The following is a 17,027-nucleotide window of genomic DNA, read 5'->3' on the forward strand; positions in this document are numbered from 1 at the left end:
GGTCAACTTTTTATATTTCTATTAATAACTCGGTATTAAATAAGACTTGTGCTCAAAAATAACTGCTATATATGTTTTTCTAATAATTATCTGGTGCTTTATTTCATGTATGATGTGAAATAATTTATTTTAAATACAGGAAAATACCCTATTCAAGTGTAGTATTGAAAGAAGTGTTTGTTTGTTCTTGCGGCTGCGTGTCCCAGGAGGTACTTATTTTATATACTATATATGAAGCAATATGTAGTACTTTGTATACATTTAAAAAGTTGAATCTACTATATTTAAAAACCCGACTATGGTAAAGTTTCGCTTAGCAGTTTCATTGTATGAAAATCCCTAGCTTCATAGGCTTTATTTGCGCCAAAGTCTGCCTTTTTTATTTCTTTATAATTTAACCTTTAAATGTATCACATTACATCGTATATTTTGTAGGCCCGTGGCTCAATATGCATATATTATTTTTTATTACTATGATTTTTGTTTCTTTATTTTTCCCACAATCTACAGGGTGGTCCAAACCTCGATGCCCAAAATTTATTGGGATTCCTCACATCATGGGCTATCAGAATATACCCCCCATGTATGTTAGCCGATTTTTCGTAGTTTTCGAGTTATGTATTTTTGAACTTTTAAATTGGTTAAGAAATTCCGGGATGAACCAATTAATTTATTTAAAAAAAAAACGATTGAACTTCTTTGAATGTTTCTTTTTGTAATAAAATCCTTTACAAACGGCGCAGTTGTTTAAAAAAAAACAGCATCATCACTTGACTGCGCTGCGAGTTGGAAAAAAAGACATAAGTCGAAGTTTTACGTTCAAGCATGACAAATTAATGATTATTAAGTGGCACTTGGTTGACAACTGCCCCGTTTGTAAAGGAATATGGTACAAAAAGAAACATTCAAAAAAAGTTCAATAGTTTATTTTTAATAAATTAATTGGTTCGCCCGGGAATTTCTTAACAAAAGTTAATAGTTCAAAAATTCATAACTCGAAAACTACGCAAAATCGGCTAACATACATGGGGTATATTCTGATATTGAGGAATCTAAAAACAATTTTCGGACGTCGATGTTTGGACTTGGACCACCTGTATTACCCATCTATTTAAATTTATTAGGAAATTATTCGGCGATCAACTCTTTGGGCGTCCGCATTTGCAAGTTGGTCATCAAATATTATGTCATGAATAATTATTTTACATACAATCCTTTTTACGGAACCCTTATGGTGTGACTTTGCCCGTCCGTCCGTCTGTCACATTGCTATTTATTTAATAAAACCGTAGTTAGGAAATATTTTAACAAGTAGTTTTATGGCATATTCCATTTATTCCGTCTATTAGTCTATTAGTCATTGGTCTAAATTTAGTAAAGTATTTAGCTACGCCATATGTAATGGCGTGATATTTAAGTTGTTAATGTCGAGTGTTTTCACACAGGTTCTACCAGTACGTCACTCCTTACATAAGTTACACGAATCCCGCGAACCACACGCCACCTTGTAAGTATATTATATATAACTAATTAGCTGACTAATTTATTACCACGCATGAAACTTTTTGTGTAACTAATACCCATAAATAGTGTAACGTTCTCATAATAAATAGAACGCTCGAGTCAGTACTGGAAGTCGCTAAGCTGGCGAGGTGTTTAATTGGTGCACAACTTTATTATGCAGGGTAAGGCCGAGTGCACTTTTGGTACCCTCTTAGCCTAGATCTTAAAACAATGATTACTTTAGCATCCTGCAGCTTCCTTATCTTCTAGCTATAGTTCATATCAATTTGTATATTTATTTATAATCTCCCTTATTCGGAAAATGCATTTTCATGTCTATGTGTAAAGAAAAGACACTTTCCATTTACATTTTCGTACATTGACCCGCCTGTTGCTATCTCTATTGCACGCGCATAATTATATTGCTGTCAATCTCGTATAGTGATATTGACAGCCGGCATCATGGGCGGGACAGCAATATATAGATGGTCAAGCAAATCTTGTCAGTAGAAAAAGGCGCGATTTTCAAATTTTCTATGGGACGATATCCCTTCGCCCTACATTTTTCAAATTTGCCGCCTTTTTCTACTGACAAGATCTGCTTGACCAAGTATAATTATGCGCATGCAATAGATCTGGAAAGCGTCTCTGCTTGATAGTGGTTGAACATTTTATTCCTATGGTGTTTTAATTTACCAGAAGCAAAATAATCCTTTAACCATTGGTTAACAGTCTGCTATTAACTGCCCTCTTGTTTCAGATACATACTACCCACCGAACAGCCAACAACTGCCGACGCCGAACCTGCAGTCGAACGCGCCCGGCGGCAGGAGCAACCCCACGACGCTGATGGGGCCGCAGGGCACGCCGCCGACGCCGAGCGCGCCCGCGGTCTCGCTCTCCCATTCCCAGACACCTGCTCACATGCACCAAACCATATCTGGTGAGTCACAGAATAAGTAATAGTATTAACATACAGAACGGACACGCACCGCCCCGCCCCGACTCGGATTTCCTCGCCCCGCGACAGGCCGCGACATGAATGTGTGCGTAAGTCGCTCTACTGAGAGCATGCCAGAAGTCCGTCAGATACACAATGACGCGTGTACAGGCGTGCCGCGCACACATATAAACGCAAATCATTTTTGATGTATGGCGTGTCCGTCCTGTGGGTGAGTTTAACTAATTCAACCAGCAGACCGCAATGCACATACTTCAATATATAGAATTTATAAAAAAAATATCATGGTTTATTGTTCATGCGGACAACACCTGCAACTATATTAAGGTGTTCGCAAGTTCAAGAGCGGATTTTTTGAGAAATTATAACGCTTAAGATCCCAAATTCCCAATACGGTTGCTAATAATTTAATTATTAAATCTTGAGGATTTTCTCTAGTGACTTCATTGATACGAATCCTGATTTTTGACTTTCGCTCTATTGAATAAAAACCACGAACATAGATCTAAAACGCACTTAATACATTTTTAACAATTTATGCTCAAAAGTAAAAATTATGAAAATTGCTTCTAAAAATACTCAGTTTTATTTTTGTGGGAACTCATGGCTTACCTTTTTTTTTGTTAAAACTTACAACCAATTAAAATTCAAAAACATGATATCCGCGGTCCCGAGCTCGCACATCCATCTCTGACGGTTCGCTCAGTGAGAGAAGAACACGAACCTAAGGTACATCGTAAACTGAGTTGAATCAGTTGTTGTATGAAAATGTTGATAGGTAGTGACTTGCTTGCATTGTTTTGTGTATAATACCTCTAGTACCCTGTTTATCAAAAGCTTGTAACTTGTAATACAAGTGGAAGTCCCTTTTTGACAGCTTTTGTCAGAAAGGGACTTCCACTTGTATTACAAGTTACAAGCTTTTGATAAACAGGGCACAGGCCAGTACAACATTTTAGAACTAATTTAACAGAATGGTAATGTTGCAGGTATACGTCCAACGCAAACGAAACGCAGTCACAGGCTCGCTATCATTGATCCCGTTACTAGTGAGTAAACCTAACTGTACATGAAATAAATATTCCCTCTTATATTTGGTGTTTAAATTATTTGTCTATTTTATACATGTGTGTAACTTCACTTGCAGGGCAAGATATATTGACAGATTTATACTCAAATAATGATAGTCAATATTTAAGTGGAGAATCTAGTGAGCGGCAAACGCCACAACCCGTAAGTATTTAATGGTCGTTTTGTGTGTTTAGAGCGGCCATGAACACATTACTTCAACATAGCGTTTGTTGCAGGAACCGACACACAGCATTGCTGAACAATTCTCGAGAATGGTCAATGAGGCGGCTAATCAGCCAACCGCAGGCGAAAGTTTAATGAAGCAAAGTTATAAAAATGCAGATTTGCCTATATCTTCCGCAAGCCCTATGCAGCCGCAACTAAATGCAATTAACTCTTTAAATAATAGTTTAGTAAAGTCTGAGATATTAACTGTAAACGAAAATAAAATATTAGGACCTGATGTTGCTGCAGTACCTAACGAAACTCCAATAGTATCAGCAATTTCAGACAGTCCTGTTATAGTGCCTAAACTGCCCAATGTTAAGCAGCTGCAAAAGACTAGTGACCAGAATATACAGCCTTTAGTAGTAGACAGCAGTAAGATTATATCACCAAATAAACAACCACACAAACATAAAACTAAACCAGTTGTGCCTCAAGAAGAAGAAATAAATAAGTCCACAGAGAATATAAGTGGTGTAGGGGCCCCCGCGTCGACGACACCGAGCGCCCTCCCACCTGCTGCCCCCGCAAGCGCCCCCGCGCCCGCCCCGCCCGCGCCCGCTCCCGCCCCCGCGCCCCCCGCACCAGCACAGGTCGTCGCGCCCACTGCCATGCTAACCCCACAGCCCCAAAGAATACGAGAACCTAGGGAGCGTGTCAGATCAGAAGAAAAGGAAAGAGATAAAAACAAGGACAGAGACGTTCAACAAGAAGCAGATACCTTGCTCGCCAACACGCAGCTGAATGGACCTACAAATCTAGGTAAGTGCTTAAGTAAAAATAAGAAATTCAATATTTATAAGTTTTATAACATAGGTACATTTACTGGGGTGTGTGAAGTCCCCAATCCGCATTGCACGTGCAGTGGGACAAGTAGATATACATATATGGTCGTGATGTTGATACATTTATAAAATAAGAAATGTTATATTATTGTCGACATTATGCAGAAACTAATATACATAAAAATTAAATTAACGCTAACATTAATATGATCAAATTTTTAGTTAGGATATCCACAACGCAGGCTTCGTCAGGTGGCCACAAATGCAAATCCGCAACATGCTTCGTCCCAACCAAACCAATGATGATATCCGCAACAGGCTTCGTCATTTTTAAACAATAATGCAAAGTTAAACAAAACAATTGTCACGAACACACATTGTGTACATTAATCGTTTACATGATATAGTCTAATGTCACGAATTTTCAAATAAAAATGCCTGCATAAATAGCAGTACCTATGATAGATTTTTTGCCGCTTCTGTTAGGGCCTTTATTACATCTATCCTTTTTAGGGTTCCGTACCCAAAGGGTAAAAACGGGACCCTATTACTAAGACTCCACTGTCCGTTTGTCATCAGGCTGTATCTCATGATCCGTAATAGCTAGACAGTTGAAATTTTCACAGATGATGTACCTATCTGTGTTGCCGCTATAACACAAATACCTACTAAAACGTACGGAACGGACCCTCAGTGGGGAGCGCGACTCGCCATTGTCCGATTATTTAGTCACTTGAGGTTTACGTTTCACGAAATTTCAATTGAAAAAGATATTCAATGTTTAGTATTATTACACCTATACGGCTACCATCAGTTTGGCACTGACATAAACGCCGTCGAGAACGTAATTTACTTTCTATACATCTCGCTCGTAAGTTACGTTCTCGATAGTGTAAATCAAGTGTAAATGTCAGTTTTGACACTGTCAGTGACTCATGGTACGGGCTCTAAACTATTTTATAAATGTTGATTGTGGAAGTTCATTATTTGAACAAGCTTTTATTTATCTTGCAATTTTTGTATGTTCGGATCAAATCGTGAAAGCTAAATTAAACCCACTTCCAACCACCAATTACCAAAATATAATCATTAAAAGTGCCTATTATTAGAGGCACCTACCTACCCAATAGGTAGTAGAGTATAGAGTACCTACCACTAATTGTTGTAAAAAAAAAATTGATACTAGGTTTTATCACTGACTTTACTTTTCTTTCAACACGCAACTAATACTCATCGAGACAATTCTAACAAACCCAAACAACAATTAGGTTGCCGTGTTTTATCACAGAGTTCCTATGGCCACCTACTGTGTCTATCATCAGATCAGCTCGATGGTACAATAATATTGCATTGTCACCCGACTTACTTATGTATGCAAATTTTCATCTTCATGGAAATCGGGAATAGGCTAGCTAGATGACAAATTTTCATTTATGGTATCAATCAATCAGGTTTGTTTTAGGATCAAATGTCTAACCCATTGCATTAAGGCCGTGCATCGAAAAATAACAGGATCTTAGAAACGTGGCAGTGGCTAGCCCCGGAAACAAACAGTAGTGATTTTCGGATATATGTTTCTTGACTATATGATAAGTGATTTCGTAGTAGTCGAAACACGAATGCTTAAAATTTTCTCGATAGAAAATAAATCCAAACTTACGTGTTCATTTTTCGGTTTTAGTTTCGTGCAACTAGAAAACACATCCATATCCAGCACAATCCACCTTACAGCAAAGGTTTTCATCTCGTCTTAACTTTCAAAGAACTAAATATTAACTTATTATCCTTTACCGATGGATTTATTATCGATTTTTGATTTCATGAATTCAACAGCAAACGCCCATTTTACGCAGTTCGGTTTCTCTTTCTGTCATGCGTCAAAGTCATAAATGCATCCTTTATGCCAGTAATGTTAGATGGCCGTCGTGCCTCAAAGAGGTAAGACCTATGTCACTTCGCGCAGCGCTCCGAATTACGTAAAATTTTAATATCCAATAAACGTTGAGTCGTAACTCCATTGAGTAGTAACGGAATCGGAGGTAAACCTATGATGGTGCCTTCTTACAGGCCTATATGTTACGCATGTGTGCGTGTTTGCTTAGCTACGTCATGCTACGTCGAAATCTATACTCTTTGTCAGTTACAACGGGTTAGGAAATTTCGACAGATATTGAAATGTATCGGTAGCTGTTTGGTATATAGCCATCAGAATCTAACCGTAACTTTTTGCTTTATTTTTGTTTGAAAATAAAATATCTATAAGAATATATTTTTTGCTTTTTTTCTATTGTAATGATAAAAATAAATCTAGTATGTTTCATGCTCAAATAATTTAAAATAATTGAATAAATATTATAAACTAATTGATATTATTCGTTTTAATTATTATATTATTAAGTTTGTTTGAATAAAATATTTTATTTCAATAATACGAAAAGTTATTATATTTAAGTACCACTAAAAAAAGTCCCTACTTACAAAAACTCACTTGCACGGGCCGGGGTTCGAACCCGTGACCTCCGGTTTGAAAGTCGCACGCCACTACAATTTCACATAAGTAATTTACAATGACATGATACCGTGGAAAAAGTGAATATTACAATGTACTGTGTTACTATCATTTTATAGTTTATTTTGGCTTGACAAGGAGGAATGAGAAAAAGGTGCAGAGCGAGAGGATTAAATCTCTCTGTCCCTTTCTTAAAGTAGCCAATCCTAATTATGACATCTGTTTTGATATTAATTCTTTGAACATAATTTGTCGATGTTCTTTTTTATATCATCGAGAAAGATTTTTATTAAAAAAATGTGTTGAATTTATATGTTTTATTTATGTTTTTTTGGCATAAATTTCATTACTTTTGACAAATTTTGATTGTGATGACAAACGATTTGATGTGATGTGTGAAACGAACCATGTGATCAACGATTTATCTAATAAAACTTCATTTAGTCGAAAAAAATAGTTGTCTACTACCGGGTGGAAAAAAATTATGGGCCCTGGAGGGAAAGTGCCTTAAAACCTTAAGTTTGCTCATTTTACTTAAATGAAACATTATTGTTTTTTAAAGAAACAACTGCATTCAAAGATTTTTGAAGTGAAAACTTCTTTAGCGGCGCTAGGCACTTTTTGAGGTGGGGAAAAAATGATAAACTCGAGACAGTGTAAGGCGATCATGTGACCGTAAGGTTTAGATGGCATTTAAATCAATAAAGAAAAACTCAATGACATTACATGAAAAAGGTTATAATCTTGTACGGGCTGAAATACGAGGATCTCACAGTATTATAACTTTATATCACTCAAATATAATTCAATAAAGCTACATCTTGATGAAATCGCTAATAAAAGTGAACTCTAGTACTGGTGAATAAAACTCAAAATATCATGACCAAATATATTTAGATGCGAGGTCTGCAAGGTAACTTTACAATTTCTATTCGAATTTTAAACAATTAACGCTATAAATTTGAATTTCGAATTTTAAACAAGCTCACTGACCAGCAATTTCGGAACCAAAAGTTTTCAATAGAAAGGAGGATGGGTCATTTATACATAGTGCTGCAGACATTTTGGACTAGTCATTGAGTTTTCACTTCTGTCGGCACTCCCGGAATGCAACACGTTGTTTTTTTTTTTAAATTCGCTTAGTCGCGCCCGGGAATCGAACCTACTTTTTCCACACTGTATAAAAGAACACAAATGCTTTTCTTCTGGTAACTTAAATGTTCTATCTATCTTGGTGATATGTCAATGCAATCAAATAATCTGAAAAAATAATAATAACCCAATTTATGAATTCCGTTCCTTCAGAAAAATGCGAAATGTACGTACAATTTTTAGGGATATCGTACTTTTCCCAGAGACAAATTTAGTTGGCTAAGACACATTTTCACTGATTTGGGGTCTGTACTAAAAATCTAACATAATATGATAAGGACTTAATCGTTTTAAGCTCAAGAGTGAGTTTTCCTAAAGCTTTTTCTAAAAATTATGTCTTTATTAACGTTAGGAGTGCACTGCAGCATGTCAAATGTATGCCAAAATGTCAAGGGAGAGAACAATAAATTAAGTTTAAATTCCACTTCCACTCATCAGCAAAGTGATATAAGTATATCAGCAGTTTAAAGTTATTTTAGATTACAAAATTAGCGCATCAAAAAAATCAAAGTGCATAGAAAAAAAGTCTCCTGAGTCATAATAAAATTGATGTCTCTTGGGTCACCAGAAAAGTCACCAGGGAGAACGATGACCCAAATCACATTTAAAAGAAAATGTAAATTTTGTGTACTACCTACGAACATTTTTCAAAAAACTATGTTTTTATAACATATTAGACCCAGGATAGATCTAATACCTCTTTTCGTACCCCGGATAAAATGGTCGGCGACTAAAAAAGTAACTGAAACGTTACGTTATTAGGTTCACGATGCCGCGTTGTACCCTTGCCTTCGTTGCGATATGTTTGGTAAGTCAGGAGACTTAAAAAATGAGCCATGATTTTGGGACATATTAACAAATATTTTTTTGAATATATATTAATTTTAGCGGACTTTAATAATTTACCAGTTAAATTAGATGTAAATACCTTTTTAGTTAATCGTTAATATGATATATTAGTAGCAGTAAAACACTTTATTGTACAAAAAGACACATAAAACATGAAAAAACACACATCCTTCGTATATGGTAGAATATATTTTTCACACTTATAAGTAAAAACCAAAACCGATACGCGATTGGGATACGCTCTTTTTGTATGGGATAAAAAAAATTCTCCTGGGTCACCAAGAAAAATCGACATATTAAAATAATTCAGTTCGTTTTTAAGTTCTAGTCAGATTGACTTTTTGGTTATTTGAGATAAATTACAATAACGCTTAGATTTGAAAAACATGATTTTCTATTTTGTTGCGATCGACCCGGGTAATAAAAATACGGCGAATTTGTACTTTTGTTTGTTGTCGTTGTAAAATGTATTAAAAAATAATGTAGGCTCCCCTGACAATTGAAATTCAAAATTATCCAGAAAAAGCGGCCAAGTGCGAGTCGGACTCGCCCATGAAGGGTTCCGTATTTAGGGGATTTATGACGTATTAAAAAAAAAACTACTTACTAGATCTTGTTCAAACCAATTTTCGGTGGAAGTTTGCATGGTAATGTACATCATATATTTTTTTTAGTTTTATCATTCTCTTATTTTAGAAGTTACAGGGGGGGGGGACACACATTTTACCACTTTGGAAGTGTCTCTCGCGCAAACTATTCAGTTTAGAAAAAAAATATGTTAGAAACCTCAATATCATTTTTGAAGACCTATCCATAGATACCCCACACGTATGGGTTTGATGAAAAAAAATTTTTTGAGTTTCAGTTGTTCTAAGTATGGGGAACCCCAAAAAAAATTTTTTTTTTCTATTTTTGTGTGAAAATATAATGCGGTTCACAGAATACATCTACTTACCAAGTTTCAACAGTATAGTTCTTATAGTTTCGGAAAAAAGTGGCTGTGACATACGGACGGACAGACGGACAGACAGACAGACAGACATGACGAATCTATAAGGGTTCCGTATTTTGCCATTTGGCTACGGAACCCTAAAAATGAGTGTTTCAAAAAGGCACCCTGTATTCCTTACATAACTAAATAATCTCTTATTCAATAAAACATATAATTACTAAACACTGTGATTTATTTCAAATAAATGCAAATCGATCGGATAAAAGATATTAATACCTACCTATACAACAATGAATACGAGTACAGTCAGCTGCAATAATATGTTACACACCGAAGGCCGTTTTGCGGTAGATCATGTTAGATCTTATTTGTAGAGCCATAAGAGCGTGTCACATATTTTTGCGGCCGTCGAAGAGTAACATATTATTGCAGGTGACTGTACCTATGAAAAATTCGAGGGTTAAAAAGTATTTCAACCAAAGCATTTATAATAATAACGACTATGGACGCCTGCAACCCCAGGGGTATTGTAACCCCATAACAATAAGGTTGAAATTTGCATTTAGTGACCGCAAAGTCAGGTGAGCGTAATCAAGTAAATCTGTTTTCATCATATTTTATCAAAAATAATCTCTTTTCTGTTCTTGTGCTATTTTCTTATTATCAATACTCTTAACTTATATGCTATATACGCTGCTGCTTCTATGCTGTTAACGTCTTCCAAAACAACAATAAATATGCAGGTTTATGAATTAATTATTTTATTGTTTGCTATTATGAACAAGTAACAACGCCATCTGTTTCAATTTTTTCCGAATTTAAGTTTCTGGCCGACCGCAGCGACCGCGTATAATGGTAGTTAACTTCTGTAACGTTAGATGGTGCTAAAAGGTCACACAAACTTCACGTGGGGCGCGAAGCGTTTCCATGTGTGCGTGTTAGCGGGGAGGGAAGAACTAGCGGGCGTGGTTTACGAAGCGCCAGACGCGGCTGCAGTAGGCCCTTAACGCAATACAAAAGTCAGAAATGATAGTCAATATCCGACCGTCGTACTTCACTCGCGAAACGCCCCGAACAAAACGCTGAACGTGACGTCAAGGTCACTGAGATCGCATCTTGAAGTATGAACAAAACAAGAAAATTGCATTTTTGTCGGTGAAATATTGCGTTTATGTATATAGTTGCTATACAATTTTTTTTGGATAAAATGTGAGGAATCGAATGGTATCCTTACTTATTTCGTTTTTGAAATTTAAAAAAAAACTTAAGTTTTGAAACTTTCAGGTGCTGTATTTTTGTATTATTTCCATATTTTTTTAATAACCACAATATTGTGATAAATTGCTCATTTGCTATCTATTTTACTAGATTTTGTTATAAAATTCAACATGTCATCATCCCTATTGGGTCAAATTTAACTTGCAAGATTTGACTCGTTCAAACATAGTTACATACATAACATATTACTCATACATAGTTACATTGCAAGTTAATAAAAAGCTTGTATTGTCACCCAACCTACATATATGATGTATGTGAAGTTTCAGCTGAATCGAATAATGGAAGTGGGTCTAATTAAGCTTGCAAGATTTGACCCGAACATACAATACAAACCTTGCAAGTTAAATAAACACTTGTAAAAAAATTAGGATGGTAGCATCCGTTGACCGATTTTCCTACAAAAAGTGTCCAGCGACCATATATGTAGTGTAATAACTCGCAGGTATCGGAGTTTTCATAGCATGGTATGAATGATTAAAGTCGATATTAACATTAAAATAAGAATTATACTTATGCTCAGTAATTTCACCCTGAAATGGCTTTATAAACATCCGAAGCATTCGTTTCTAATTTCTAAGTCAAAGTAATTGTGCAATATTGCGCATTTTCAAGACCTATAAAATCACATACGTACACACCTTTTTTATTGTCTAACTGTCCTAATTTTTTTATTTGAAAACAAGGACGATATTAAAAATAATTGTTTCACCATTAGGGGAGAATTTCTGTTACATGGTAACACTCGTCTACACGCACACATTCAAACCGTCCGCCATTGCAGTGTCACAGTTTGTCTTAGGTGACAGTCCGTCCGTAATATTCTAGGTCCATGATAAAATCGATTATTATTTTGAATCGAATGATACATTTTGTGTTTTTTTTTTAAGAAATTGTCAGAAAAACCACTTTTGTAGTTTTGTCCCTATTCACCCCGATTAACGGTATCTCGGTATATTTCAACTTAATTACCTAGTTAAATATACTTATAACCGATTGTAGGTATGAATCTAAGTTTCATATAAGGGGCATGACAAACTGCGTCCGACTTGCGAATCGAACGCAGTGTGTCATGCCCTAAGAGATAGCTAGGTGGGCTTTTTCTAAAATAAATATTGAAAACCCGATTCTCACAGACCCTAGTGTTTTTGGGTTCTTTCAACTCAGAATCACTAGCATATTCAATCCTGATGATAAAAAAATATGTCCCAAAAATTTGTATGAAAATTGTACATCGTCACGTCCATACAAGTGAAAAATTTTGCCATAGTAAAACGTGACGTAATGGAATGGACATTTTGGGACATCTTTTTTTAATGGCGGGATGGAGAATGCTGTCGATTCTGAGTAGAATGAGCCCAAGAATGTCCAGATTTGAAAGAATCAGGTTTTCGATATTTATTTTAGAAAACGCCAAGGTATGGATTTATTAAAATTACTATGTACTAAGTACATATTATTATACACACTATATTTTATTACACAAAATTATTGCAGGGCGAAAGTCAAAATTACTGAATTGTGGATTAGTATAACTGTAATTTTAATAGAGGGCCGGTCGCACAGGCTTTAGGTTGGTTTTCGCTCATGTCGTCTCGGATATGGGTAAATACGAGGGGTATTCAAAATATTCTCGGTATGAGAATGAAAACAAACAAGTACGAAAAGTTTGATATTTTTATTTTTCAATATACTCCCCCCCTATGTTCATACACTTAAAAGATCGATCAATTATTATTTTTAATCCCTCGTAAAAATATTTTTTATCTTTCGTGTAAAAATGCTCCTCCACTGCCGCCTTCAATGCTTCATCGTCAGAAAATTTATTTCCACGCAGATCCTTTTTAAGATTGGGGAGCAAAAAGAAGTCGCTGGGGGCTAAGTCCGGACTATACGGTGGGTGAGTAACAGTTTTAAACCCACGTTCAACAATAGCTGCCTTGGCAATATGAGCAGTATGGACGGGGGCGTTGTCATGCAGAAGCAGAATACCTTTGGTTAACTTTCCTCGCCTCTTTTCTTTAATTACATCCTTTAATTGACGTAGAATGTTAGCGTAGTACTGTCCTGTGATATTTACACCTTTTTCTTTATAATCGATTAGTAATACTCCTTCACAATCCCAAAATATCGTGGCCATGACCTTGCCAGCTGAAGGGATGACCTTCAACTTCTTGGGATGAGCTGAACCCTTAATGTGCCACTGCATGGACTCTTGTTTACTCTCTGGGTCATAATGATGAACCCAGGTTTCATCTCCAGTAACTATTCTTTGCAGCACCTCATCAGGATTTTCACCGCACAGGTCAATAAAATCGGAACAACAAGCTACACGCATGTCTTTTTGAAGCCGAGTCAGCATTCGCGGAACCCATCTTGCACTTACTTTTGACATATTAAGATGGTCATGTATAATATCATGTACGGTACCAATAGAGAGATTGGTTACTTGTGCTATAGATTTTACCTTCACTCGACCATCTTCCAATATAAGTTTTTCCACTTTATCAATATTTTCTTGTGAAGTAGCTACTACAGGCCGGCCAGGTCTAGGGTCATCTTCAATACTCTCCCTTCCGCGTTTAAACTCGCTTGACCACTTTTGAATGGTAGATAAAGAAGGAGCAGACTCACGGTAAACACAATCCATTTCCTCTTTTATGGTTTTTTGATTTTTACCCTGTTTTGTCAAGAATTTTATCACGCATCGATGTTCTAATTTAGTTAACATTGTCAATTCGCACAGGATGTTCATGTTTGTTCAGCAATTGCAGAAAAACAAAAGACTATCTCGGTTCGAATTATACTTTTTTTTAATGTCAATGAATAAACCTTAGCGGCCAGTAACGAAAGAAATTTTAGAAGAGGTCGTAAGATATCAATACCGAGAATATTTTGAACGCCCCTCGTATGGTATCGATACATTCGGTGCAATGCCCTGAACAATTATATATTAGATGACAAGCGCGAAAGTGGTAGGGGTAGTTGCTGTGACGTCATAAAGTCGGCAGTACAAACTATTTTTTTATTTTCTTTTAAATATAGTACCATGTGGGGTACCAAATGAAAGGGCTTTGTTAGTAGATCATAAATATATAACATACTGTAACATTTTCAATACTTGGTCAAACAAATTATTAGAAAACATTCAAAAATTTTATAATCCACAGTTGACTTTCAAGTGCCCTAAATTGAAAATGGCTGAATGGATTAGTCCAAAATACATACCAAATAACTGTGTGTATCCTCTAAATAATGTTAAGAAATAATTAACCAGATATATCAAAAAATAAAAAAAGTACATCAAGTTGAAAAACAGTACAATTATCTGTAACATTAAACTGCAACAGTTATTAAAACAAACAAAAAACCCGACTGTTTACATATATTTTTGAAATGGTCTTATCACTAGCTTTCATTTGGTACCCATATTGTTATATGTAGTAAGAAAAAAAAACAATCCTCTCCCCTCCCTTTTTTCATTAGTGGGCACCATTTTCAAAATTTATATAGCCTATGTCACTACCATAATTTTGACGAACAACCACACCCCATAGGTGAAAAACCGTCCAGCCGTTTGGGCTGTAAGGGGTGCGAAATAAATGGTCATATATACATAGGTACGCTCGAAAAACATTACCCTCCTTCTGATGCAGTCGAGTAAAAACACTATTTTATACTATTTTGTTAGGAAACGTATTTTTACCCGACTGCAACGAAGGAGGGTAATGTTTTTGGAGCGTGGCTACGTATATTATGTCAATTTATTTGTCACGACCCTACAGTCTAAACGGTTAGACGGTTTTTGACATATGAGGTGTGGTTGAATTCGTCAGAATTATGGTAGTGACATAGGCTATATAAATTTTGAAAATGGTGCCCACTAATAAAAAAAAGGAGGGGGATTGTTTCTTACTATAGCAATATAGGTACCAAATGAAAGCTAGTGAAAAGACCATTTCAAAAATATATTTAAGCAGTCCGATTTTTTGTTTGTTTTAATAATAGTTGCAGTTTAATGTTACAGAAAGTTATACTGTTTTTCAACTTGATGTACTTTTTTTTATTTGTTGATATATTTGGTTAATATTTTTTTCTACTCCCGTACTTTTATTTGTCATTTAAAGGGTCGTGCACACACCTTTAAAACCCTACCTTATAGTTGTCAAGACAAGTCTTTAGTCTATTCCCCAAAAAAGAATTTGTGCATACACGCAGTATCTTTTTGGCGATTTTACGATACATCGTGTAATGACCACTTAAAAAATATTGAATGAAATACAGTGTTGCCAACCTTATTTTAAATGTCATCTCTGACAAATAAGTGAACCATAGACATGTTTTTTTTTTAATTTCATACATTCATTCATTCTTTTCCCGGTACCGTCCATTTTTGCTACTTCTTGAATTAAAAATATTTGTTAAATTTCCAATTTTATTTCAAAGTAAGTGCTTGGTCGTAGAAAAAGTATTGTATGCAACGTTGTTTAACTGAGTCAAAAAATACTCGTGGCGTCTTTATTAACATTTTTCGGCTTCGCCTCAAATTGTTACTCACGCCACTCGCCTTTTTTGACCTCTCTTAAACAACGGTTGCATAAAATACAATTTTAATATTATATAGAGGATATACCCACTTGTTATGTATTTTGGACTAATCCAGTCACCCATCTCAAAATTAGAGCACTTAAAAGTCAACTGTGGATTATGAAATTTTTGAACGTTTTCTAATAATTTGTGAGACCGAGTATTGAAAATGTTACAGTATGTTACATATTTGCTTGGAGGATATAATCAAACGGAGACGCCATGTCTGTAATTTTCTGTACAAAACAGTCTGCCGATTTTTGCGGGGGAGGGGAACGTCAAATGTATGCGTAACGTAAAAATAGCCATGTCAGATAAACGTCAGTCCATACATTGTGTATGACCGTTGGCCGCCTATTTTCGACAGATGGGAAAGCCTGTTAATGGCTACTCCGTTTAGTTGTATCCTCCAAGCATATTTGTGATCTACTAACAAAGCCCTTTCATTTGGTACCCCACATGGTATGTTAAAAAGAAAATAAATAAAAAGATTGTACTGCCGATTATGACGTCACAGCAACTACCCCCACCACTTTTGCATTACAATGTATTCTGGGCATTACAATGAATGCATCGATACCATATTCACCCATATCCGAGACGACATGAGTGAAAATCGATTTCTACAAAACTTCGTTCGCTGGCCGGACTACAATGTTAATATCGATTCCATAGCTCACTTTAGTCTTACCGTGCTATAAGTCGAAACACACTACCGCACCGCACCGCGACCTTGGTGCGCCGCACCCATAAGTGAGAGCGAGAAACATATCTCATTGTCGCTCTCACTTATAGGAAATGATCGGAATAGGTAGTGCCATTTGGGGTCAATGACCTCAAACATTGTACTTAACATGGATAAGACTCGGGATTCCAAGACTCTTATTTTTTCACGAAAATATTTCTTGGCATGTCTTTAATAGGCTACATGACTAAATTTCATTTATGGTATCAATCGATCGGGTTTGTTTTTAGGATCAAATGTCTATATGGGACCCATTGCATTAAAGTAACACAAAAGTCAGAAATTATAGTCAAAGTCCGACAATCGCACTTCACTCGCGAAACGCCCCTCACAAAAGGATAAGTGAACGTGACGTCAAGGTCATTGAGATCCCATCTTGAAGTATAGACAAAACAAGAAAATTGCGTTGT

The 17,027-nt window shown here is 35.9% G+C and overlaps 1 protein-coding gene across 2 annotated transcripts in view; it reads left to right on the forward strand.

Moving 5' to 3' along the window:
- LOC134661319 (eukaryotic translation initiation factor 4 gamma 3-like) overlaps positions 1 to 17,027 on the forward strand; it is a 45,345-nt gene that overhangs the window by 14,394 nt on the left and 13,924 nt on the right. For both annotated transcript variants that reach the window (XM_063517321.1, XM_063517322.1), the window contains 5 exons: positions 1,446 to 1,507; positions 2,264 to 2,446; positions 3,454 to 3,513; positions 3,612 to 3,697; positions 3,772 to 4,522. In XM_063517321.1, the coding sequence (XP_063373391.1) occupies positions 1,446 to 1,507; positions 2,264 to 2,446; positions 3,454 to 3,513; positions 3,612 to 3,697; positions 3,772 to 4,522 (1,142 nt within the window). The remainder of the gene's footprint in view (positions 1 to 1,445; positions 1,508 to 2,263; positions 2,447 to 3,453; positions 3,514 to 3,611; positions 3,698 to 3,771; positions 4,523 to 17,027) is intronic.

The sequence above is a fragment of the Cydia amplana genome, chromosome Z (genome assembly GCF_948474715.1).
Source record: "Cydia amplana chromosome Z, ilCydAmpl1.1, whole genome shotgun sequence".
In the NCBI taxonomy this organism is placed as follows: domain Eukaryota; kingdom Metazoa; phylum Arthropoda; class Insecta; order Lepidoptera; family Tortricidae; genus Cydia; species Cydia amplana.